The 25,683-nt window shown below is 44.3% G+C and overlaps 1 protein-coding gene across 3 annotated transcripts in view; it reads left to right on the top strand.

Moving 5' to 3' along the window:
• The first annotated feature begins 1,052 nt into the window (after positions 1-1,052).
• The window catches only part of LOC122945696 (protein TBATA-like), a 66,684-nt gene continuing 42,053 nt past the window's right edge, over positions 1,053-25,683 (top strand). For 2 of the 3 annotated variants that reach the window (XM_044304845.1, XM_044304847.1), the window contains exons 1-3: positions 1,053-1,187; positions 4,749-4,835; positions 13,777-13,832. In XM_044304845.1, the coding sequence (XP_044160780.1) occupies positions 13,786-13,832 (47 nt within the window). In that variant the 5' untranslated portion in view covers positions 1,053-1,187; positions 4,749-4,835; positions 13,777-13,785. The remainder of the gene's footprint in view (positions 1,188-4,748; positions 4,836-13,776; positions 13,833-25,683) is intronic. The other variant, XM_044304846.1, reaches the window with a different exon arrangement.

Here is a 25,683-nt window from a genome sequence, read left to right on the forward strand (position 1 = left end):
AGTTCTAACTAAAAGCAATAAGCTATCTGTGTAATGCACAGGCATGCTGTGTCCTCCAGAGCTAGTCCAGGGTCTATAATTAGGACATGAGACTGATTGGTTGAATGGCCATTTATCATCTTTGTATCTGACTGTGTTTGACTAGTTTAAAAGGATTTTCCAGGATTTACATATTCATGGCCTATCCTCATGATAGGTCATCAATATGAGCTTGACGGGGGTCCAACTCCTGGGACCTCTGCCGGTCAGTTGTATGAAGATGCCACTGTCTTCCGTGACTGCTTAGGCTTCTTCCTAGGCCATGTGATGTCACATTCATCAGTCACATGGCCTAGGCTCAGCACATTAAAGTGAAGCTGCGATATCAAGCACAGCCACTATATAATGTACGGTAAGCTTTTTAAGCTGTGAGAAGGACGTAGAAGTCTCTGGTGCTGGAGATGATTGGAGGGGGTGCTGGGAGTCGGAACACAGCTGATGTGAAACGGATGACCTATCCTGAGGATAGGCCATCAATATGTAAATTCCTGAGAACTCCTTTAAAAGTAGCCATTGTGTAGAAACTTGTGATATTGTTGATTTGGCCATAGTGAAGCAGTCAGAACAATAATCCAAAAATTTACATCTAATGATCCATTTTACATTAGTTCATTTATAGAAAAAAAAAACAAATTTAGCATTTGCCCCATTTAGGTCAATACAGAAACATTTAGGGACCCTAGACAAATAACATTTTCAAGGTGCAATAAAAACTGGATTTTCAATATTTTCTCAAAATGCATGTCCAATCTGACGTCTAATTGTTTTTAGGACCTTAGTTCACCATGTTTACAAAATCCTTAACTAGAACCCGTGGTTTATAACTGAGGTATATATTCAGGTATTAATCAGACAGGAGGTTAAAAAAGAATTTGGCCAATGTCTGAACGCATTGCCACTAGCACTTAGGGAGGAGGGGGTTGTCCTGCTGTTGTCAAGAAAAATGTAACCAAGCAACAAAGTCTCAATAAGACAGAGACATGAATGCAAACACAGCTCTGTAGAGGTGACCATGCAAGTCCAGCAAGGCTACTGCTAGAGAGGAAGCCTCCACATGCGGCAGTGAGAAGGTAGAGGAATTCTCATATATCAAATCCAATGCTAATAGCTGCTTAGTGGAACAGGATTGTTCAGCCTGATATTTACAGGTAATTGGAGATTTAATTCTTTTACTTAAAACTAATCTTGAGTTGCTTAAAGGTGAAGAGTCTACAACTTTTTAGAACACTTTTGGCACGGATTACAGCAAATGCTCCTTGAACTTATCAACAATTACTTCAGTGTAAAGGGCTAGCTTTATATCCAGCTTCCCTAAATAAGTCTGCAGTAGCCTAATATTATTATACATTTTCTGAGCAATGCCCTGCTTTCTCCTATTTATAAATAGCTCCTTGTTGTGATTTGTATATATGGTTAAATGCAATACCTTAATGTAGAGGCATCACTAGCTGAACAGCCTTTTCAAGAATGAGAATGGATCTAGAGCTGCTGAAAGCAAAAGGTCCCCTGCACATTTTACTAGTTGTATAATAAATTAATTGGGTGGCAAAAGGCATGGACATTTTGTAGATGCTTGTGATGTCTCATGATACGTGCATTAACTTGCGTAACTTGATAGAACATTATAGAACACAAAAATATAGTATAACATACCAACCTCCTTAGTTCAGACATCCATTGTCTGTCCCATATATTTTAATTGGCATATGAGCACTGTACTTGCTATTCACTATTCTTAAGTTACAGTATTTGCTTTAATGACATCTTTGTTGTCCCAGGCTAACTTTAGAAAGCCCTACACAAATAAGAACTACACTTGGCAAACATAGGTTCCCGAAGATAGTTTAAGCTTGAAACACATTACAGGAATTCATTCACTTTTGCGTAAATTGACCAATAAGAATCAGGTCTTAAAGAAGACCCGTCATCACAAAATGCACTGTGATCTACAAGCAATATGTTATAGAGCAGAGGTTAAGCAGATTGATATATCTATTTTTGGCAAAACTATTCAGTTAAGTGTGTATTTTATACTTTTACATCTCTGTTATTTCTTATTTCATTGCTCATGTGTAGGTGTTATCAGTGATTGGAATTCTCTGTGTAAGTGTGTATACAGTCACTGACATCTTCGCTGTGAACAATGAAATCAGAAATAGCAGAAAATTTAATTAATTCTTTCCGACAAAACTATATCAATCTGCTTAGCTTCTCCTGCTCTATAATATGCTACCTGTACTGATTATTTTTACAATTTATCTGCTTACTTAATGCAAAGTTAAGTAACTTTCTAAACAATCTTGATCATAAAATTTCCTTGCTGCTTGTGCTGCTGACATAAATCTGTTAGAGCTCTGTTCGTGTTTCTGATATCTCTTTCTGCTTTCCCTCTACCTTCTCTCAGTGTTAGGGATAGCAGCAGGAGGTTGTACAGGGAGGATACAGTATGTGTGGAGAGGGAGTAGAGGATACAAGAAGCGCAGCTCACACAGGCTGTAAATAGAAAGGAAAGCACACACAAGGTAGTTTGCAGATGGAAAGCAGCAGCATCCTGGACACACAGATCCAGCATGTATTCCTGGGAGGGACATCCCCACGTGAGAAAAGCCTGAAACTAAGAGCAGTTGAATATCAGAGGTCTGAAATTGAACATAGAAAAATATTGCAGAGTGATTGCAACTTTGTTTTATATTCAAGGTAACCTCTAATGTGTAATTCTTATCTAAAGGAAATAAATGGTTTCATTATTTATTATATGGTGTGTGACAAAAGTAGTTTCTTACTAGATTAACAGTTTCTTCCCTCATAGTTTATGTCAATGGCGATGCGTTCACAATACGGAGGTTTTCGAGTCCCTTCACCTTCTGGGGCTCTTACTGCTACTGTCAAAATATTTCCAGTTGCACATCAACATGCGCCATGCCATGCATCATCTGCTGAAAATAGCAGATATAATCTAAAATTCCCACAAGATAAACACAATAAAACTACTTAAATAGACTTGCCACTATCATCCAGAATAGTTTTAAAACATAAATACTCTTCTGGTTTTATACATTATTCTAAAAATTATGGATTTTTATTTGGAACTATGATTTGATGATGAATGAAGAGGGATTCCTGGATGATGCCAACTTGCAAAAATATTCTTGAGATACTGTGTTATTGCGTATAAAGGGTCCTATATACAGTAGGTCAAATTATGAATGTGTATGTGTCCTGTCCAGATTTCTACTCTACTCTGTATAGGGGATAAGGTAGGTAATCAGATACTGTCTTAAAAGGATTGTTCCACATAGACCATGAGTGAATCATGCAAATGAATGGTTAGCATGTAATGGTAGATTCTACTGCAGGTTTTTTTTTTTTTTTTACATTCTTTTTATTGAGAGGAAATCAATCAAGTGGCCATACTTAGACCATATGAAAGCAAGACATATATAACAATAAGTCAAGTACTAGAAATAAAATCAGTACAGTACGTGGCCATACAAAGCCAATATAAAGGTAAGACATATATGACAATAAATCAAGTACTAGAAATAAAATCAGTACAGTGTGTAGTTGACCATAATCTTGTCAGGCCATGCTTTTTCACACATATGAGCCACCATTAGAAACATGTCGTAAAAACATAAAGGGGAGGGGAAGGAAAGAGAAGAAAGGGAAGAAAGTGGGGTAGGGTGGGCAGAGCTACACTGCTAGAGGACCTAAAGTGCCTCGTAGAGAGGATTTGAGATACCATGATGTATACTGGAAAGTTCTGACTAACTCAGTGATGTCTGCGGGATTAAGATGGGCCCCAATAAAGGTCTGCCATTTGTTGAAAAACTTTGAGGCTGAGTATTCCTTGTGTCTTTACTGCCTCCACTCTCTCAAATCCCATCAGAACCTTCAATTCAGAAATCACCACCTCAATGTCTGGCATAGTGTTGACTAACCATCGTTGCAGTAGAACTCGCTTAGCTATCAGCAATATAGAATGTATAATAATCTGGATCTTGGTAGTGTGATCAGACTGTTCCTTTTCGAGGCGTATGTAATGAAACACTAAGGCCTGTGACTCCAATGGTAAGTCCAAGGACTAGTTCTACTGTAGGTTTAAGGGAACCTGTCATCTATGGCAAGCCCTATTAAGTAAAATAATACAGGTAAAGAACACCTATTGGGGAATCCAGATCAGTAATTTGTATGTTGATACTCACTCCCATTCCCCTCACTGAGCCCTCATGGAATGCAGAGAGGACTTCTTCTGGAGTCCTCTCCATTATGTATGCATGCATAGGAGTCCTGTCAATGCATTCAATAGCCGATATGCACACAGAGGAGGAACGGAGGTGAGTATCAACAGATAAATTACTAATCCTGGTCAGCGGCAGGCATTCTGTACGTGTAGTACTGTTCTTATTAGGGCTTGCCAGAGATTACAGATTAGAGAATACCTTTCCCTTGATGATATTAGCTGATCTCAGGATTTCAAATGCCAGTGATAAGCTTGTGAGGTCAGCTTGAGTTGAAAGCATGGTTGTCTGTATGAGAAAACCACTTAAGGTGAGACATTGATTAGGTCAAAGATTAAAGGGTACTTTTAGATGGATTCTCTAGCCTCAGGAAAGATCTTTCACTTATAGCCTGGGCTACAAAAAGTTGCAATGAAGCCCAGGTCTAAGAGAGCCTTCCCTCTTACACTAATGTTTCTTTATCAACAGTGCAAAGGAAGAAAAATTCCAGTAAAAAGACCCTGAACCATACAGTGCAAGTCCCTGAACTGTAATTCAATAACCCATTTGACAGAGGTAACTGTTTTTGGCATTCTCTTGCTTCATATAAAGACTGAAAGTTGAGTTTATCACATCTTTCCTTTTGTTCCTCGAGGCTCAACATATACCGAGATGTGTGGTGCAAGATGACCACTTTTTAAAAAACATTTTGCAATAGTGTGTCATGAGATGTCTATGCTATATCTGTCTATAAGTGGCCACCCAGTAGTTCTGTAGTAGTGTTCTGTGTAGCAGCCTGTCAAAGGTTTTTATAACATGGCTCAATATTGTTTTGAGTTTCTTTCTTGAGAAAAAGGAGTCCTTAACCAAATTCAAGCTAAGGAAAGAGTGGACATATATTTATGTTGTAGTGTTGTGATATGTTTTTCTATAGGTCTTCAGGTATACTTACAAATTATCTTCTTCCAATGTCAGGGTGCAGTATTTGTCGCGTGAAATCGACGTTCATAAATTTAAGTAGAGGCCATGACAATATTGGGTCTGGAGGTATACTATTTCTTCTTAGGCCCCTTTCACATGAGCGAGTTTTCCACGTGGGTGCAATGTGTGACGTGAACGCATAGCACCCGCACTGAATCCTGACCCGTTCATTTCCATGGGTCTGTGTACATGAGCGTTTTTTTCACGCATCAGTTCTGCGTTGCGTGAAAAACGCAACATGTTCTATATACTGCGTTTTTCACGCAGCCCTGGCCCTATAGAAGTGAATGGGGCTTCAGTGAAAAACGCATTGCATCCGCAAGCAAGTGGGGCTGCTATGCATTTTTCACTGATGGTTGCAAAGAGATGTTGTTTGTAAACCTTCAGTTTATCATGCGCGGGAAATGCATCAAAATGCATTGCACCAGCGCGGAAGAAAACTGAACAACTGAACGCAATCGCAGACAAAACTGACTGAACTTGCTTGCAAAATGGTGCGAGTTTCACTGAACGTACCCTGAACGCATCCGGAGCCAATCCGTCACACTCGTGTGAAAGAGGCCTTAGGCTTATTGCATTTGCACCGTTCCGTGTGCATTCCGCATCATGGATGCGGACCCATTCACTTCAATGGGTCCGCAAATCCGGAGATGCAGAATGGTGCGGAACGGAAGCAGGAATGGAACCCTACGGAAGCACTACGGAGGGCTTACGTGGGGTTTCGTCCCGTACTTCCGTTCCACAAAAAGATAGAACATGTCCTATCTTTTTGCGGAACGGCCTGATCACGGACCTATTAAAGTGAATGGGTCCGCGATCCGCTGCAGCTGCCCCACGGTGGGTGTTCGTGCATTGCGGCCCGCAATTTGCGGGCTGCAGAACGGCCACGGGGCGCATGCGTTCGTGTGCAAGAGGCCTTATGGAGAGCACCAGAAGAGCAATGCACGGCCTATAAGACTCCTCATGTCTACTAGGCACTCTCCACAAGGAGAAATAGTATCCTTCGGTTTCCCGACCTCTCACCCAGCTAAGGCTGCATTGATGAGGGTACTAAGGTCTGCAGATGTGGTACTGCCTTGACCATAAAGCTAAGTTATGTTTCAAGGCTCATAACATAGAGGTAAAGAGGAGTGGGGTGGCACTGCTGTGTGTGACGTGGGGATGCATGGGGTCCTGGGCTACCCTGTCAATGCGTACAGCCAGTGATCGTGGTGCTCTGCCCAATAGTGGATAGTCTCAATAAATGAACAAGATGTATAGAGAAAAATATAAAAAATAGAGGGCGGCACTCACTACTGCTGGAATAAAATGTAATTCTTTATTCTTCATGGAAAAAAATGATAGGCAAGAGCATAGCGCCAAAATGCACAGACAAGAGAGCGGCGGTGGCCATTTTGCGCGGATTCGCGCTTCGTCTGGCCTCTGACCTCACAGCGCTGGTGCGCGTCAGTGTTTATTAACACAGCGTCTAGTTGTCATGGCGACAAGGATGCTTTCAAGTTAAACACTAGTTCTTAAAATAAATACTTTCAAAAACACAAAGCATGCATTGAGGCAAACAATAACCATACATCTAAATCAAATGAATACATACATAATGATAAAAAATATTTATGTTTCAAGGCTCATTTAAAAGGTCATTTAAAAGGTCAAACATTGACTTCTAGGGATAGCCACCTTCCAGTTGGTGGCACCAGAGGCGCAGCTTTCCTTTCTTTATTTTGAAAGAGATAATTTGCATAATATTGGGATTTCAGGAGGTAATGTGTCTTAAAATGTCAGTAAAAAAAACTCTGGAGATGGCTACATTCTGTGAGTTATAATCAGGAATACTAATTATTAAGTGTCTACCTAAAATACAATAAAATGTATTAACTCAAAGCTAAAGTACCTTTTTTGCCAATTTATATTGTGAAGCTAGGCGTGCAATATCAATCATACTGAAAGATAAGTGTCAATGAAATATTGTGTAAAGAGGGGAATGCGGATATCTTCCATTGTAAGTCCTGTGAGCATTGTTATCCTCTGAACCTCCCAGTGTTCTGCTTTCCAGGCATGGCTCTATGGTAACGTTGCCTGTCTTAAAATACTAATTTAAAGGGTATTGTTCTGTGTTACACAAGCAAGTTCCATAGCAACACATAACAGGTAATGAAGCAGTCCTACATGTTCTTATAGTGACCCTGCTATTTTACTCATAAAAGCTTATGCAATAAAGCAATTTTGTATTCTATACAGCACACTTTAAATGGGTATTCTAATAATTTCAAGTTATCCTCTATCCACAGGTTGGGGATAACTGTTAGATTGGTGGGAATGCTACTGCTGGGACCCCCACCAATCACCAAAATGGAGGCTCTGTACCCCACAGGTAGATCATGCGCACTGTCACTGCATTCATCTCTTTGTGACTGCAGGCGACTGACGGAAAGGAAACATTCCTTCCAGGCAATTGTCTGCTCTCTAGTGGAGGAAACTGCTGTGACATGCAGCGATCTCCTCCACAGTATGGGGAGGGGCTATCGCTAATGCCATTGCTCGTCCACATACAGAACCATTATTTGCCAGCAGAAGATCGGAATTAGACAGCACGATCTGCCGCCAGCAAGCTATGATTTTTAAACTTGCTGTAAGATTGTGATTGCCTGATGAACAAGCATTTGCCAGTGATGATCTGGTGTAATAGCAAATAGGAGATGGAAGAAAGTTGAAGCTGAACTTGGTTTATCCATTGCTCCATTCTTTATAATACCAGCCCTGCTGTCTCACAATAGTCATTTGTCCCCACAATTAAAGATGAGTGAACAAGGATGGAATAAGCAAAACTTTACAACACGTGTTCTACCATCAATCTAGCATAGCATATAGAGTACTAGTGAGAACACTGTGTAAAGTCATCTCACATATATATATATTTTTTTGTTTTAGTTTGAAAAAAAATTTGTATGCATCAGTGATTGAGAACAAAATATTAGGGCTAAATCTGTCTGGCCCCTAAACATCTGGCCCTTAATCATCCGTTTTTGTTTATTTAATATTCACACAGTTGGAATTTAATTTTTTTGTGACTGTTCAATTTAATTAAACCAGCTTATAGGTGATGAGTACACTAATACACAGACTAGGCCAGCAGTTTACCTGTTAGTGTTTACGTGAAATTGAGTGTCAGGCCTCAATCATCCATTTCAGTTTATTCTATATGCACACGGTTAGAAATGTATTTTTTTTGGGACTTGTTCAATTTATTTAAACTAGCATATAGGTGATCAGTACACCAATACACAGGCTAGGGCAATAATTTACTAGTGAATGATATGTAAAAAATGATCACCAAGTCATGTGTTTTCATTTATATAATATCCACACAGTTGGAATTTTATTTTTGGAGGGTTGTTCATTTGTTCAATTAAATTAAAGTAGCATATAGGTGATCAATACAACAAAACACTGGGTATCGTACACAATTATCTTTAGGCCTAAATCGATTTCTGTTTATTTCTGTCTCTACACATTTCCGATCAGTTGTTTTGGGGGAGGTTCCTCATTATATTCAAACTAGCATATACAGTGATTACTACAACAATACACAGGGTATCACACACAATTATCTGAGAAGCCCAAATATGTCAGGGCTACAGAAGGGTTCCAAACGGAAGACCCAGAATGTGGGTAGTAGCAGCACCAGCTATCCGGCCAGAAGTAGTAGTAGTAGTAGTAGTAGTAGTAATAGCAATAGGCTGCAATTGTCCCTGCTGGCTTCAGAAAGGTGCAACATTATCATTGAGGAGAAAGAGGATAATATTGTAGCTTGGATGCTCACTCTTCCTTTCAGTCGTAGCACGATGATTTGCAGGTGACTTTGAAGTCCAACACTGTTCCATGAAGCCAGGGGTCACAGTGTTCCTCCTGCTTCCCCTCCTTGTAGCCCCAGAGAAGGTTTTCATTGGATCCCTCTCAGTTTTCACCACCCCTTCCTAGTGGGGCGCCTTCCTATTTCCTAATAAGTGGCAAAAAAAACACCACACCCAATGGCAGATAGTCAAGAGAGTCTCCTTGTGAACTAGCTTATGTGAAAGCCATCACCTTTTGGGCTGCCCTGAGGAGGAGGATGGGGAGGAGGCTGGGGGCCCCAAGCATAGCTGTGTTGACGGTAGTGGTAATTGTCTGTATCATCTGTATCCACAGCATTAGTGGTGGGGACAGTGACAGTGGCAGTAGGGGAAAACGCAAAGCAGGGGAGGGGGGCCCAGGAGCCCACAATGATATTTCACAGCGGCAGGATTAAAATAAGCCATGGTGTAACGGGGTGCCGAAGGCGCACTCGGTCTCCCATCAGCCGCAGACCTGCTGCTCAGCTTCAGGAGCGAGGATCTGTGTTTGACCTCGTTCCCAGGGCGGCTTTGCTACCTGGGAGGCTCCCTGCTCCTAGGTCTGCCTTGAGCGCCGAACTGATCACTCGGTGCTCGACTGGTCAGTCTGTCGGTCATGTGACGCTGGCCACGTCACATGACCCTCACTCCCCACTATAAATACAGGCAGCCTGCTGGCCACAGGTTGCCTGTTAATTCTAGGTTCTCGGCATTTTGTTGGACTACTGAATACTACCCGATCCTGTTCCCTGAAGATCCTTTGCCTGCTCCTCCTGTACTGCGAATCTCGCCTGGTATCCTGACCGCGGCTTCCACCTGACGATTCTTTGCGGACTCCTGTTGTACTTCGTTTCTATCCTGGTATTTGACCTCGGCTTTTCCTGGCTATTCTCTGCTCATTCCTTAGTACTGCGTAGCTCTCTAGGTATTGGCCCGGTCTGTTCACGTTCCGTTATTTGTCTTGTCTGTCTTCCCAGCATGTATCCTAAGTTAGGGACTGCCGTCTAGTTGTCCCCTGTCATTAGGACTTGCGAGGCAAGTAGGCAGGGCCAGGGGTGAGGGTGGAGTGCAGTGGTCACTATCCCCCCCCCCCCCCCCCCCCGTGTGTAGTTTATGTGACCTTCACACATGGCCATTCAAACACACTCATAGCTACCAGATGTCTATTGTACCACATGAGGCGGCATAACTGAATCCTTTGGGAAAATACCACTGGCCAACATTCCTAATCAGAACAAGTCTGTCCTCCTGGTCCTCTTTGTGGCAGCCAACCCACATCCCTAAGTAATATGGATTTTTTGTCATCATCTTCGTCATCATCACCTCCTTCTTCTCTTCAGCTCCATCATGAGACATCTATAACAGAATTTTTGGCCATGAAACAACTTTTCAACAGTAGTTAGCTTGTCTACAAGCTGAACCCCAACCTGGCCACATTGCTGGCGGTGCATTTGTGTATTGTAAAAGTGCCTTGTACTCTCACATGGCAGAGAATGTGGGCCACTCCTTGAGATTTTCGCTGTGCATCTAGCTGCACTCCATGGTGGACACCTGGAGCAGTCTTTATGGGCAGGGAGAGTACATGTCTTTCATGGTTTTTGGACCCTTTTTAAATATGGGCATTACATTTGCTATGCGCCAATCCTGTGAATCGCTCCCTTTCAGTATAGAGTCCTTAAATATCAGAAATAAGGGTCTGGAAATGACATTACTTAATTCTCTTAGGATACAGGGGTTTATGCCATCTGGTTCTGGCGATTTGTCTATTTCAATCTTTTTAAGTACTTTTTCCTGGTTCAGACAGGGCACTTTTAATGGGGAATTAACTTTTACATTCTGCATTTCATCAGACAGTTTATTTTCTTTAGTAAATACAGTGGAGAGAAAATTTTTTTTAATAGCTTTGCTTTTTCCTCATCGCTCTCTGCAACTCCCCCCTCGTTACTCTGTAGAGGGCCGACACCTTCAGATTTATACTTTTTACCATTTATATAATTGAAAAGCATTTTAGGCTACTTTCACACTAGCGGCAGGACGGATCCGACAGGCTGTTCACTCTGTCGGATCTGTCCTGCCGCTATTTCGCCATGCCGCCAGACTGCCGACGGGGGCGGAGCTCCGGCGCAGCTAGGCAGTGCACGGCGAGAGGCCGCCGGACTAACAGTACTGCATGTCTGACTTTTTAGTCCGGCGGCCTCTCACTGCGCACTGCCGTGCTGCGCCCCAGCTCCGCCCCGTCCATTTTATAGTCAATGGGGACAGAATGGCAGTCCGGCGGCACGGCGAAATAGCGGCAGGATGGATCCGACAGGGTAAACAGCCTGTCGGATCAGTCCTGCCGCTAGTGCGAAAGTACCCTTAGTTAGTTTTGCTCTCTTTGACAATTAATCTCTCGGTGTCTAGTTTGGCTGCTTTTATTTGTTTTTTACATATTCTGTTTTTTTCCTTATAGTTTTTCAGTGCTTCCGTGCTACCCTCCTGTTTTAGTGATTTAAATGCTTTCTTTTTGTCATTTATTGCTTTCTTTACAGTTCGATTTATCCACATTGTTTTTTTCTTCTTCATTAATCTTTTATTCCCATAAGGTAGTGTATCCAAATAATAGGCAGCACTCCAAATGTGATAAAAGGTATGTACCTCTCACAATTAGATTTTAGGATGCTTTTAAAAATATCCCATTTTGTGGCTGTATTTTTATTTTTGAGGACTTTGTCCCAGTTAGTTAGGTCTATGGCCTCTCTTAGTTGGCTAAATTTAGCTTTTTTGAAGTTTGGTATTTCTGTTTCTCCTTGAAGAAACACTCTTTTGAATGATAATTGGAAGGTTATTACTTTATGGCCACTATTTCCCAGGTGTCCTCCAACATGCACATCTTTTGTTCTGTCAGGTCTATTGGTTAATACCGTACTAAGTCCAGTATGGCCGTCCCTCTAGTCGGGTCCTGAACCAGTTGGGAAAGGTAATTGTCTTTGGTTATTGCCAAGAACCTGTTTCCTTTATGAGATGTATAAGTTTCCGTTTCTCAGTCTATATCTGGGTAGTTGAAGTCCCCTTATAATAACCACCTCATTATGATTTGCCACCTCGTCTCTTGTTTAGTAGCAGGTTTTTCTGTGGACTCTGGTATATTAGGTGGTTTACAATAAACTCCTATTAGTAAATTATTACTGTTTTTCGCGCCTTGTATCTCTACCCACAGTGACTCCACATGTTCATGTCCCTCACTTATATCATCTCGGACTGTGGGCTTTAGACAGGACTTTACGTAAAGGCAGACCCCTCCCCCTCTCCAGTTTTTGCAATCCTTTCTAAACAGACTGTAACCCTGTACATTAACCGCCCAGTCATAGCCATCATCCAGCCATGTCTCAGTTATTCTCACTATGTCATAGTCCTCCTCACACATCACTAATTCCAGCTCCCCAGTTTTATTAGTCATGCTTCTGGCATTAGTATACATACATTTAAGAGGTTTATGTATATTTTTTACCATACACTTTTTCCTTCTGAGTTGTTCTATTCTGTCCTTTTCTTCGTTCCATTTCTCCCCCAGTCCCATTACCTTGCCCCCGGTCTCTATCTGCACTATCGTCCCCTCCTATAATGTAATTACCCTCCCCCCCAGTCCCTAGTTTAAACACTCCTCCAACCTTCTAGCCATCTTCTCCCCCAAAACAGCTGCCCTTTCCCCATTGAGGTGCAGCCCATCCCTACGATAGAGCCTGTAGCCAACAGTCTCCAGGAACCCAAACCCCTCCTTCCTACACCAGTTCTTGAGCCACTTGTTAACCTCCCTAATCTCCCGCTGCCTCTCTTGTGTGGCTCGTGGTACCGGTAGTATTTTGGAAAATATTACCTTTGAGGTCCTTGCCCTAAGCTTTTAACCTAAATCCCTAAAATCATTTTTAAGGACGTTCCACCCACCTCTAGCTTTGTACAATATAAAAAGATCATTGTACAAAAAAAATGGCATGGACCACGTACTTTGCATGAGAGAGTTTTTTAAATTATTATTTTTTGTGTAAAAATTAGCAAAAGCAAAATATTCATATGCTTTACAGTGTAGTATAAAACAGAAAATGACGCCTTTACATCTATTTATTAAAGAAACGCAACAGGAAACTTGGATAACTTGTGTTATGCCTAGTGCAAGGCTTGAAGGCTGGTAGATCTCTGTCTATGATGTCCTTTAAATCTTGCACTGTTCCTCAGCCCTGAGCTGGGCATAGCACAGTCGGCAAGATTTATTAATGTGTCTGCACCTAGAATCTGTCTAAAAAGTGGTGTAAACTGGCATAACTTGAGCAGCTACAATTTTGTCTAACTTGCTTGAAAAGAGGTTGGACCTTAGAGGGAGAAGGAGTGGATGGGGCTTCACAGGAAAAACCTAGGATGCTGTGTATTCTGCTAAAACTGCACCACAAATCTGGTCTAAAATTCTGCCTCAAAGTAAGCCAAGCAATAGTTGTTAGACAAAGTTGTCTATCCATGCATCACAAGTTAACACAAGTTTAAGTAAATCTGCCAAGTGCATCTATTTTTTCCAGTGTTCCTTTGATGTGTTTCTCTTATTGCTATAAAGATTGTGTTTCTGCACGGGCGCCAGCCTCACTTTACTTATAAAAATAGAATTAAAGCAATGTAATAATGTGCTTTTTATATTATAGAATAGTAAAATGCCGAGTGAGACGAATGAGCCTCAGCCTGTTTTACGTCAAACACAGTAAGTACCAACAGAATATATGAAGTTCAGTGCAGGGCTGGCCAACCTGAGGCTCTCCAGCTGTTGCAAAACTACAACTCCCAGCATGCCCAGACTGCCCACAGCTATCAGCCTACAGCAGGGCAAGGTGGGAGTTGTAGTTTTACAATAGCTGGAGAGCCGCAGGTTAGCCATGCCTGCACTAGTGTCATGAGTTCCAGCAGGCTGTTTCGGCAAAGAACAGCCTGCCGGTGCTCTCTGAATCTGGCATTGCCGGACTTTAACACAATGCCCGCCAGCCACATTGACAAAAATGCTGCATGCATAGGTTACAATCTAAAGAAAGAAAATCTTCAACCAAACCAATAAAGCCATACAGTATGGACAGAGGAACAGCAAAGTACCTGCAAGTCTGAGTGCCAGCATATAGTACTGTGTACAGCCCCATATGTAAGAGTTAGTCTCCCTTAGAAGCAGTGCCTCCACAATATGGCCTCTAATAAAGAATGCACAATGTTTATGTCAGATTCATATAGAATTCCACAAAAAAACATCTCTGTAGTAAGTCAGGCATACAGAACGAACAACAGATTTCGAGATCCAGGATCCATTTGTGATTAAGGATGAAAATTGTACCATAGGGCCCCATAGAGGTCTATAGGTAGTGTACTATGACTTTATTCAGCTCGGAGTTGTAACGAGTTCATATGAATGAATCGGGGAGGCAGGGGATTCCTCGGTGGGCCCCCAGTCTCCTGCACCCGGAGATAAGACGGACGAGTAATTATTTTTCTTGTTTCTCAGGCGAGATAATTATTGTAGCCACTAGGTGGCAGTATCGCACAGCGATGCAGCCTCCTACTGGTTTACATAGAAACATAGAATGTGTCGGCAGATAAGAACCATTTGGCCCATCTAGTCTGCCCAATATACTAAATACTATGGATAGCCCCTGGCCCTATCTTATATGAAGGATGGCCTTATGCCTATCCCATGCATGCTTAAACTCCTCCACTGTATTTGCAGCTACCACTTCTGCAGGAAGGCTATTCCATACATCCACTACTCTCTCAGTAAAGTAATTCTTCCTGATATTACTTTTAAGCCTTTGCCCCTCTAATTTAAAACTATGTCCTCTTGTAGCAGTTTTTCTTCTTTTAAATATTCTCTCCTCTTTTACCTTGTTGATTCCCTTTATGTATTTAAAAGTTTCTATCATATCCCTCTGTCTCGTCTTTCTTCCAAGCTATACATGTTAAGGTCCTTTAATCACAGTACATTGTACAGGAGGCCCCTCAGTATCTTCTAAACTTCTCAGCTGCTGGCAGTGAAGGAAGAGAGAACATGTCTGGTCATCCTCCTGCCCTCCCTGCTGTCAGAAACTGGCTTTGTTAAAGGTTATGACCTGGAAAAGGGGTTGGACTTATGACTGAAAAATTCTGCACAGTGCGTCACCTTCTCCAGTATTGACACGTATGGTTTACATGGCGGTAGTGATGATAATCCTTATTTACAGGCATTACTGCTGCCATGTAAAGAGATACTGATGGTGGAGTGGTGGAGGATTAAGGGTCCATTCACACGTCCGCAAAATGGGTACACATCAGTTCTGCAATTTTGCGGAACGGGTGCAGACACATTCATTTTCAATGGGGCCGGAATGTGCTGTCCGCATCCGCATTTGCGGATATGCACTTCCGCATCCGTTTCCGCAAAAAAATAGAACATGTCCTATTCTTGTCTGCAATTGCATTTTCTGGTATAGTGCCGGTGATGTGCGGTCCGCAAATTGCGGAATGCACATTGCCAGTGTCCGTGTTTTGTAGATCCGCAATTTGCGGATCCGCAGAACACTTACAGATGTGTGAATGGACCCTTAAAGGGGTTGTCCAGGTTCTCAAGTTATCCTCTCCACACTATGGGGCATAACTTTATGATTAGTGGGGTCCAATTCTGAGAACCCCTCTGATTCCAAGAACGGGTCCTGTTCCCCCTTTTTGATGGTTCGAATGTCTGGCATCATACTTCATCTTTACTATTTCTGTTATCACTAAGTGCTCTTGAACATGACCATTTGATGTTTTGCAGTCCGCAAATTGTGGATCCGCAAAACATGGATACCGGGTGTGTGCATTCCGCATTATGCGGAACAGAACAGCCGGCCTCTAATAGAACAGTCCTATCCTTGTCTGTAATGCCGACAATGGGACTAAGTTCTATCATTTTGCAGAACGGCCGTACGGACACAGAATGCACACGGAGTCATACATTTTTTATTGCGGCTCCATTGAAGTGAAGTGAAAGGTACGGACATTGGGGAAAAAAAAAGTTTGTGTGCAGGAGCCCTAAAATAGGCCCCCAGAATCAGTTACACTGGTGGGCCCTAAGTACCCCAGTCTGACACTGCGTAATGGATTGACTGAAACTTGATGTACCAAAACACTAGCTTAAAGGCAATGTGTCACCTACAATTTTTTGTCTGCCAGTTAAAGGGTTTCTACCACCAGATTTTGAGATTTTTCGCTGACTGACACTAGCAATCTGCTAGTGTCTGCACTACCTAACAGTGCTCTTGTATCACCTATGTCTGCTGCCGTTAAGCTTAAAAACATACTTTTATTGATATGCAAATGAGCCTCTAGGTGCTATGGGGGCGTCTTTTCAGCACCTAGAGGCTCCGTCTACTCACTATTTCTGCCACCCATTGTGTCCCTCCAGCCCGCCCCGCTCCTCTTGATTGACAGCCAACCTCGCTCCATCTCGAATTCCAGCACCTGCGTCGTGCGCTTCTATATTCAGCGCAGGCGCAGTGACTGTCGGACCGCTCCCTGCACTGGCATCTTCACTGCGGTCCGACAGTAACTGCGCCAGTGCCGAATACAGAAGCACACGGAGCAGGTGCTGGAATTCAAGATGGAGCGCGGTTGGCTGTTAATCAATAGGAGCGGGGCGGGCTGGAGGAGCCTCTAGGTGCTGAAAAGACACCCCCATAGCACCTAGAGGCTCATTTGCATATCAATAAAAGTATGTTTTTAAGCTTAACGGCAGCAGACAAAGGTGATAAAAGAGCACTGTTAGGTAGTGCAGATCGCTAGTGTCAGTCAGCAAAAAATCTCAAAATCTGGTTGTAGAAACACATTAAATCCAGATAGTGACATATCCATTTTCTGATTATAGAATGTGTTATTCTATTTCTAGAATATAATTATGGGGGCAGCGATCTTGACTGAGCTGTTCTTAACAGCATTTAGAGGTATGCTTTACAGCAGCCACCATGAGCCATAGACACAATGGACAGGAGGTGACCTCATTGACTTCTATGGGAGAGTTTTCTAGCATACTCTGTGACCTGTGCAGAGCACAAAGGTAGAGGTTTATCTTTTTTATCTTTTTTTGGGGTTATGTGTGTACACTCACCGGATATTTGATTGGTGTACAGTAGGTTATTCGTAATTATGAATAAGATAACAATAGCGATAAAATATATACAATCAAGGTATAAGATCCAATAATGGGTTGTAAAATCAAAAAATCAGAATTTAAAAATTTTAGTGACTCACTTCACCCAGGAGGGTAATGTGGGATAAAGCTCAAGACACCCACATCACACCTCCTGCGCCTGGATCGCCAGTAGAATCTCAGAAACGAACAGTGATTACTCTGGAGTCCTTGTTCTTTCTTTCAATCTTTTATTTCAAAGCCAGGGTGGGGGAATGAGGAGCTTGACGCGTTTCGGGGCCTCTTAGTGGGTCCCCTTCATCAGGAGCAAAGATGAAGGGGACCCTTCTTTGCTCCTGATGAAGGGGACCCACTAAGAGGCCCCGAAACGCGTCGAGCTCCTCATTCCCCCACCCTGGCTTTGAAATAAAAGATTGAAAGAAAGAACAAGGACTCCAGAGTAGGGATGAGCGAACTCGAACTGTATAGTTCGGGTTCGTACCGAATTTTGGGGTGTCCGTGACACGGACCCGAACCCGGACATTTTCGTAAAAGTCCGGGTTCGGGTTCGGTGTTCGTCGCTTTCTTCGCGCTTTTGTGACGCTTTCTTGGCGCTTTTTGAAAGGCTGCAAAGCAGCCAATCAACAAGCGTCATACTACTTGCCCCAAGAGGCCATCACAGCCATGCCTACTATTGGCATGGCTGTGATTGGCCAGAGCACCATGTGACCCAGCCTCTATTTAAGCTGGAGTCACATAGCGCCGCCCGTCACTCTGCTCTGATTAGCGTAGGGAGAGGTTGCGGCTGCGACAGTAGGGCGAGATTAGGCAGATTAACTCCTCCAAAGGACTTGATTAACTGATCGATCTGCAGCTGTGGATCATTGAGCTGCTGATCCTCAATTGCTCACTGTTTTTAGGCTGCCCAGACCGTTTGTCAGTCACATTTTTCTGGGGTGATCGGCGGCCATTTTGTGTCTTGTGGTGCGCCAGCACAAGCTGCGACCAAGTGCATTTAACCCTCAATGGTGTGGTTGTTTTTTGGCTAAAGCCTACATCAGGGTGAAGCTGTCACACCAAGTGCATTTAACCAGCAATAGTCTGTTCATTTTTTGGCCATATACAAAATCAGGGGCAAGCTGCGCCTGTCACCAAGTGCATTTAACCCTCAATGGTGTGGTTGTTTTTTGGCTAAAGCCTACATCAGGGTGAAGCTGTCACACCAAGTGCATTTAACCAGCAATAGTCTGTTCATTTTTTGGCCATATACTAAATCAGGGGCAAGCTGCGCCTGTCACCAAGTGCATTTAACCCTCAATGGTGTGGTTGTTTTTTGGCTAAAGCCTACATCAGGGTGAAGCTGTCACACCAAGTGCATTTAACCAGCAATAGTCTGTTTATTTTTTGGCCATATCCCAGTCTAATTCTGTCACTAAATCCATACCGGTCACCCAGCGCCTAAATACTAGGCCTCAAATTTATATCCCGCTAAATCTGTCCTTAGTGCTGTAGCTGGGCGAGTTATTTAGTGTCCGTTCAAGCACATTTCTTGTTCTGGGTTGAAATACAATTCCCAATTTAGCAATTTCATAATTTAGTGGTTTCTGCTATATCAGAGCTATTTGAAATCTATCCCTAAAAGGGTATATAATATTCAAGGTGCACATTGGGTCATTCAGAATAACTTCACACACACCCGCTACTGTGTATTTCCAAGTCTAATTCTGGCACTAAACCCATACCTGTCACCCAGCGCCTAAATACTAGGCCTCAAATTTATATCCAGCTAAATCTGTCCCTAGTGCTGTAGCTGGGCGAGTTATTTAGTGTCCGTTCAAGCACATTTCTTGTTCTGGGTTGAAATACAATTCCCAATTTAGCAATTTCATAATTTAGTGGTTTCTGCTATATCAGAGCTATTTGAAATCTATCCCTAAAAGGGTATATAATATTCAAGGTGCACATTGGGTCATTCAGAATAACTTCACACACACCCGCTACTGTGTATTTCCAAGTCTAATTCTGGCACTAAACCCATACCTGTCACCCAGCGCCTAAATACTAGGCCTCAAATTTATATCCCGCTAAATCTGTCCTTAGTGCTGTAGCTGGGCGAGTTATTTAGTGTCCGTTCAAGCACATTTCTTGTTCTGGGTTGAAATACAATTCCCAATTTAGCAATTTCATAATTTAGTGGTTTCTGCTATATCAGAGCTATTTGAAATCTATCCCTAAAAGGGTATATAATATTCAAGGTGCACATTGGGTCATTCAGAATAACTTCACACACACCCGCTACTGTGTATTTCCAAGTCTAATTCTGGCACTAAACCCATACCTGTCACCCAGCGCCTAAATACTAGGCCTCAAATTTATATCCAGCTAAATCTGTCCCTAGTGCTGTAGCTGGGCGAGTTATTTAGTGTCCGTTCAAGCACATTTCTTGTTCTGGGTTGAAATACAATTCCCAATTTAGCAATTTCATAATTTAGTGGTTTCTGCTATATCAGAGCTATTTGAAATCTATCCCTAAAAGGGTATATAATATTCAAGGTGCACATTGGGTCATTCAGAATAACTTCACACACACCCGCTACTGTGTATTTCCAAGTCTAATTCTGGCACTAAACCCATACCTGTCACCCAGCGCCTAAATACTAGGCCTCAAATTTATATCCCGCTAAATCTGTCCTTAGTGCTGTAGCTGGGCGAGTTATTTAGTGTCCGTTCAAGCACATTTCTTGTTCTGGGTTGAAATACAATTCCCAATTTAGCAATTTCATAATTTAGTGGTTTCTGCTATATCAGAGCTATTTGAAATCTATCCCTAAAAGGGTATATAATATTCAAGGTGCACATTGGGTCATTCAGAATAACTTCACACACACCCGCTACTGTGTATTTCCAAGTCTAATTCTGGCACTAAACCCATACCTGTCACCCAGCGCCTAAATACTAGGCCTCAAATTTATATCCCGCTAAATCTGTCCCTAGTGCTGTAGCTGGGCGAGTTATTTAGTGTCCGTTCAAGCACATTTCTTGTTCTGGGTTGAAATACAATTCCCAATTTAGCAATTTCATAATTTAGTGGTTTCTGCTATATCAGAGCTATTTGAAATCTATCCCTAAAAGGGTATATAATATTCAAGGTGCACATTGGGTCATTCAGAATAACTTCACACACACCCGCTACTGTGTATTTCCAAGTCTAATTCTGGCACTAAACCCATACCTGTCACCCAGCGCCTAAATACTAGGCCTCAAATTTATATCCCGCTAAATCTGTCCCTAGTGCTGTAGCTGGGCGAGTTATTTAGTGTCCGTTCAAGCACATTTCTTGTTCTGGGTTGAAATACAATTCCCAATTTAGCAATTTCATAATTTAGTGGTTTCTGCTATATCAGAGCTATTTGAAATCTATCCCTAAAAGGGTATATAATATTCAAGGTGCACATAGGGTCATTCAGAATAACTTCACACACCCGCTACTGTGCATTTCCAAATCTAATTCTGTCACTAAACCCATACCTGTCACCCAGCGCCTAAATACTAGGCCTCAAATTTATATCCCGCTAAATCTCTCGTTACCGCTGTCCTGTTGTGGCTGGGAAAGTTATTTAGTGTCCGTCAAAGCACATTTTTTGTTCTGGGTTGAAATACAATTCCCAATTTAGCAATTTCATAATTTAGTCGTTTCTGCTATATCAGAGCTATTTGAAATCTATCCCTAAAAGGGTAGATCATATTGAAGGTGCACATAGGGTCATTCAGAATAACTTCACACACACGCTTCTGTGCATTTCCAAGTCTAATTCTGTCACTAAATCCATACCGGTCACCCAGCGCCTAAATACTAGGCCTCAAATTTATATCCCGCTGAATTTGAATACAATACATTGGGCCAAATAATATATTTGTTGTTGTGGTGAACCATAACAATGAGAAAAACATCTAGTAAGGGACGCGGACGTGGACATGGTCGTGGTGGTGTTAGTGGACCCTCTGGTGCTGGGAGAGGACGTGGCCGTTCTGCCACATCCACACGTCCTAGTGTACCAACTACCTCAGGTCCCAGTAGCCGCCAGAATTTACAGCGATATATGGTGGGGCCCAATGCCGTTCTAAGGATGGTAAGGCCTGAGCAGGTACAGGCATTAGTCAATTGGGTGGCCGACAGTGGATCCAGCACGTTCACATTATCTCCCACCCAGTCTTCTGCAGAAAGCGCACAGATGGCGCCTGAAAACCAACCCCATCAGTCTGTCACATCACCCCCATGCATACCAGGGAAACTGTCTCAGCCTCAAGTTATGCAGCAGTCTCTTATGCTGTTTGAAGACTCCGCTGGCAGGGTTTCCCAAGGGCATCCACCTAGCCCTTCCCCAGCGGTGAAAGACATAGAATGCACTGACGCACAACCACTTATGTTTCCTGATGATGAGGACATGGGAATACCACCTCAGCATGTCTCTGATGATGACGAAACACAGGTGCCAACTGCTGCGTCTTTCTGCAGTGTGCAGACTGAACAGGAGGTCAGGGATCAAGACTGGGTGGAAGACGATGCAGGGGACGATGAGGTCCTAGACCCCACATGGAATGAAGGTCGTGCCACTGACTTTCACAGTTCGGAGGAAGAGGCAGTGGTGAGACCGAGCCAACAGCGTAGCAAAAGAGGGAGCAGTGGGCAAAAGCAGAACACCCGCCGCCAAGAGACTCCGCCTGCTACTGACCGCCGCCATCTGGGACCGAGCACCCCAAAGGCAGCTTCAAGGAGTTCCCTGGCATGGCACTTCTTCAAACAATGTGCTGACGACAAGACCCGAGTGGTTTGCACGCTGTGCCATCAGAGCCTGAAGCGAGGCATTAACGTTCTGAACCTGAGCACAACCTGCATGACCAGGCACCTGCATGCAAAGCATGAACTGCAGTGGAGTAAACACCTTAAAACCAAGGAAGTCACTCAGGCTCCCCCTGCTACCTCTTCTGCTGCTGCCGCCTCGGCCTATTCTGCTGCTGCCGCCTCGGCCTCTTCCTCCGCCTCTGGAGGAACGTTGGCACCTGCCGCCCAGCAAACAGGGGATGTACCACCAACACCACCACCACCACCTCCGTCACCAAGCGTCTCAACCATGTCACACGCCAGCGTTCAGCTCTCCATCTCACAAACATTTGATAGAAAGCGTAAATTCCCACCTAGCCACCCTCGATCCCTGGCCCTGAATGCCAGCATTTCTAAACTACTGGCCTATGAAATGCTGTCATTTAGGCTGGTGGACACAGACAGCTTCAAACAGCTCATGTCGCTTGCTGTCCCACAGTATGTTGTTCCCAGCCGGCACTACTTCTCCAAGAGAGCCGTGCCTTCCCTGCACAACCAAGTATCCGATAAAATCAAGTGTGCACTGCGCAACGCCATCTGTGGCAAGGTCCACCTAACCACAGATACGTGGACCAGTAAGCACGGCCAGGGACGCTATATCTCCCTAACTGCACACTGGGTAAATGTAGTGGCAGCTGGGCCCCAGGCGGAGAGCTGTTTGGCGCACGTCCTTCCGTTGCCAAGGATCGCAGGGCAACATTCTTTGCCTCCTGTTGCCACCTCCTCCTTCTCGGCTTCCTCCTCCTCTTCTTCCACCTGCTCATCCAGTCAGCCACACACCTTCACCACCAACTTCAGCACAGCCCGGGGTAAACGTCAGCAGGCCATTCTGAAACTCATATGTTTGGGGGACAGGCCCCACACCGCACAGGAGTTGTGGCGGGGTATAGAACAACAGACCGACGAGTGGTTGCTGCCGGTGAGCCTCAAGCCCGGCCTGGTGGTGTGTGATAATGGGCGAAATCTCGTTGCAGCTCTGGGACTAGCCAATTTGACGCACATCCCTTGCTTGGCGCATGTGCTGAATTTGGTGGTGCAGAAGTTCATTCACAACTACCCCGACATGTCAGAGCTGCTGCATAAAGTGCGGGCCGTCTGTTCGCGCTTCCGGCGTTCACATCCTGCTGCTGCTCGCCTGTCTGCGCTACAGCGTAACTTCGGCCTTCCCGCTCACCGCCTCATATGCGACGTGCCCACCAGGTGGAACTCCACCTTGCACATGCTGGACAGACTGTGCGAGCAGCAGCAGGCCATAGTGGAGTTTCAGCTGCAGCACGCACGGGTCAGTCGCACTACAGAACAGCACCACTTCACCACCAATGACTGGGCCTCCATGCGAGACCTGTGTGCCCTGTTGCGCTGTTTCGAGTACTCCACCAACATGGCCAGTGGCGATGACACCGTTATCAGCGTTACAATACCACTTCTATGTCTCCTTGAGAAAACACTTAGGGCGATGATGGAAGAGGAGGTGGCCCAGGAGGAGGAGGAGGAGGAGGAGGAAGAGGGGTCATTTTTAGCACTTTCAGGCCAGTCTCTTCGAAGTGACTCAGAGGGAGGTTTTTGGCAACAGCAGAGGCCAGGTACAAATGTGGCCAGCCAGGGCCCACTACTGGAGGACGAGGAGGACGAGGATGAGGAGGAGGTGGAGGAGGATGAGGATGAAGCATGGTCACAGCGGGGTGGCACCCAACGCAGCTCGGGTCCATCACTGGTGCGTGGCTGGGGGGAAAGGCAGGACGATGACGATACGCCTCCCACAGAGGACAGCTTGTCCTTACCCCTGGGCAGCCTGGCACACATGAGCGACTACATGCTGCAGTGCCTGCGCAACGACAGCAGAGTTGCCCACATTTTAACCTGTGCGGACTACTGGGTTGCCACCCTGCTGGATCCACGCTACAAAGACAATGTGCCCACCTTACTTCCTGCACTGGAGCGTGATAGGAAGATGCGCGAGTACAAGCGCACGTTGGTAGACGCGCTACTGAGAGCATTCCCAAATGTCACAGGGGAACAAGTGGAAGCCCAAGGCCAAGGCAGAGGAGGAGCAAGAGGTCGCCAAGGCAGCTGTGTCACGGCCAGCTCCTCTGAGGGCAGGGTTAGCATGGCAGAGATGTGGAAAACTTTTGTCAACACGCCACAGCTAACTGCACCACCACCTGATACGCAACGTGTTAGCAGGAGGCAACATTTCACTAACATGGTGGAACAGTACGTGTGCACACCCCTCCACGTACTGACTGATGGTTCGGCCCCATTCAACTTCTGGGTCTCTAAATTGTCCACGTGGCCAGAGCTAGCCTTTTATGCCTTGGAGGTGCTGGCCTGCCCGGCAGCCAGCGTTTTGTCTGAACGTGTATTCAGCACGGCAGGGGGCGTCATTACAGACAAACGCAGCCGCCTGTCTACAGCCAATGTGGACAAGCTGACGTTCATAAAAATGAACCAGGCATGGATCCCACAGGTCCTGTCCGTCCCTTGTCCAGATTAGACATTAACTACCTCCCCATAACCATATATTATTGGACTCCAGGGCACTTCCTCATTCAATCCTATTTTTATTTTCATTTTACCATTATATTGCGAGGCTACCCAAAGTTGAATGAACCTCTCCTCTGCCTGTGTGCTAGGCCTAAATATATGCCAATGGACTGTTGCAGTGGTGGCTGACGTGAAGCCTCATTCTCTGCTATGACATGCAGACTGATTCTCTGCTGACATGAAGACAGATTCTCTGTTACGGGACCTCCCTCCTCTGCCTGGGTGCTGGGCCTAAATATATGCCAATGGACTGTTGCAGTGGTGGCTGACATGAAGCCTGATTCTCTGCTATGACATGCAGACTAATTCTCTGCTGACATGAAGCCAGATTGTCTGTTACGGGACCTCTCTCCTCTGCCTGGGTGCTGGGCCTAAATATATGCCAATGGACTGTTGCAGTGGTGGCTGACATGAAGCCTGATTCTCTGCTATGACATGCAGACTAATTCTCTGCTGACATGAAGCCAGATTGTCTGTTACGGGACCTCTCTCCTCTGCCTGGGTGCTGGGCCTAAATTTATGACAATGGACTGTTGCAGTGGTGGCTGACGTGAAGCCTGATTCTCTGCTATGACATGCAGACTGATTCTCTGCTGACATGAAGCCAGATTGTCTGTTACGGGACCTCTCTGCTCTGCCTGTGTGCTAGGCCTAAATATATGCCAATGGACTGTTGCAGTGGTGGGTGACGTGAAGCCTCATTCTCTGCTATGACATGCAGACTGATTCTCTGCTGACATGAAGCCAGATTCTCTGTTACGGGACCTCTCTCCTCTGCCTGTGTGTGTGCTGGGCCTAAATATATGCCAATGGACTGTTGCAGTGGTGGCTGACGTGAAGCCTGATTCTCTGCTATGACATGCAGACTGATTCTCTGCTGACATGAAGCCAGATTGTCTGTTACGGGACCTCTCTCCTCTGCCTGTGTGTGTGCTGGGCCTAAATATATGCCAATGGACTGTTGCAGTGGTGGCTGACGTGAAGCCTCATTCTCTGCTATGACATGCA

Source organism: Bufo gargarizans, chromosome 8 (assembly GCF_014858855.1).
Source record: "Bufo gargarizans isolate SCDJY-AF-19 chromosome 8, ASM1485885v1, whole genome shotgun sequence".
Lineage (NCBI taxonomy): Eukaryota > Metazoa > Chordata > Amphibia > Anura > Bufonidae > Bufo > Bufo gargarizans.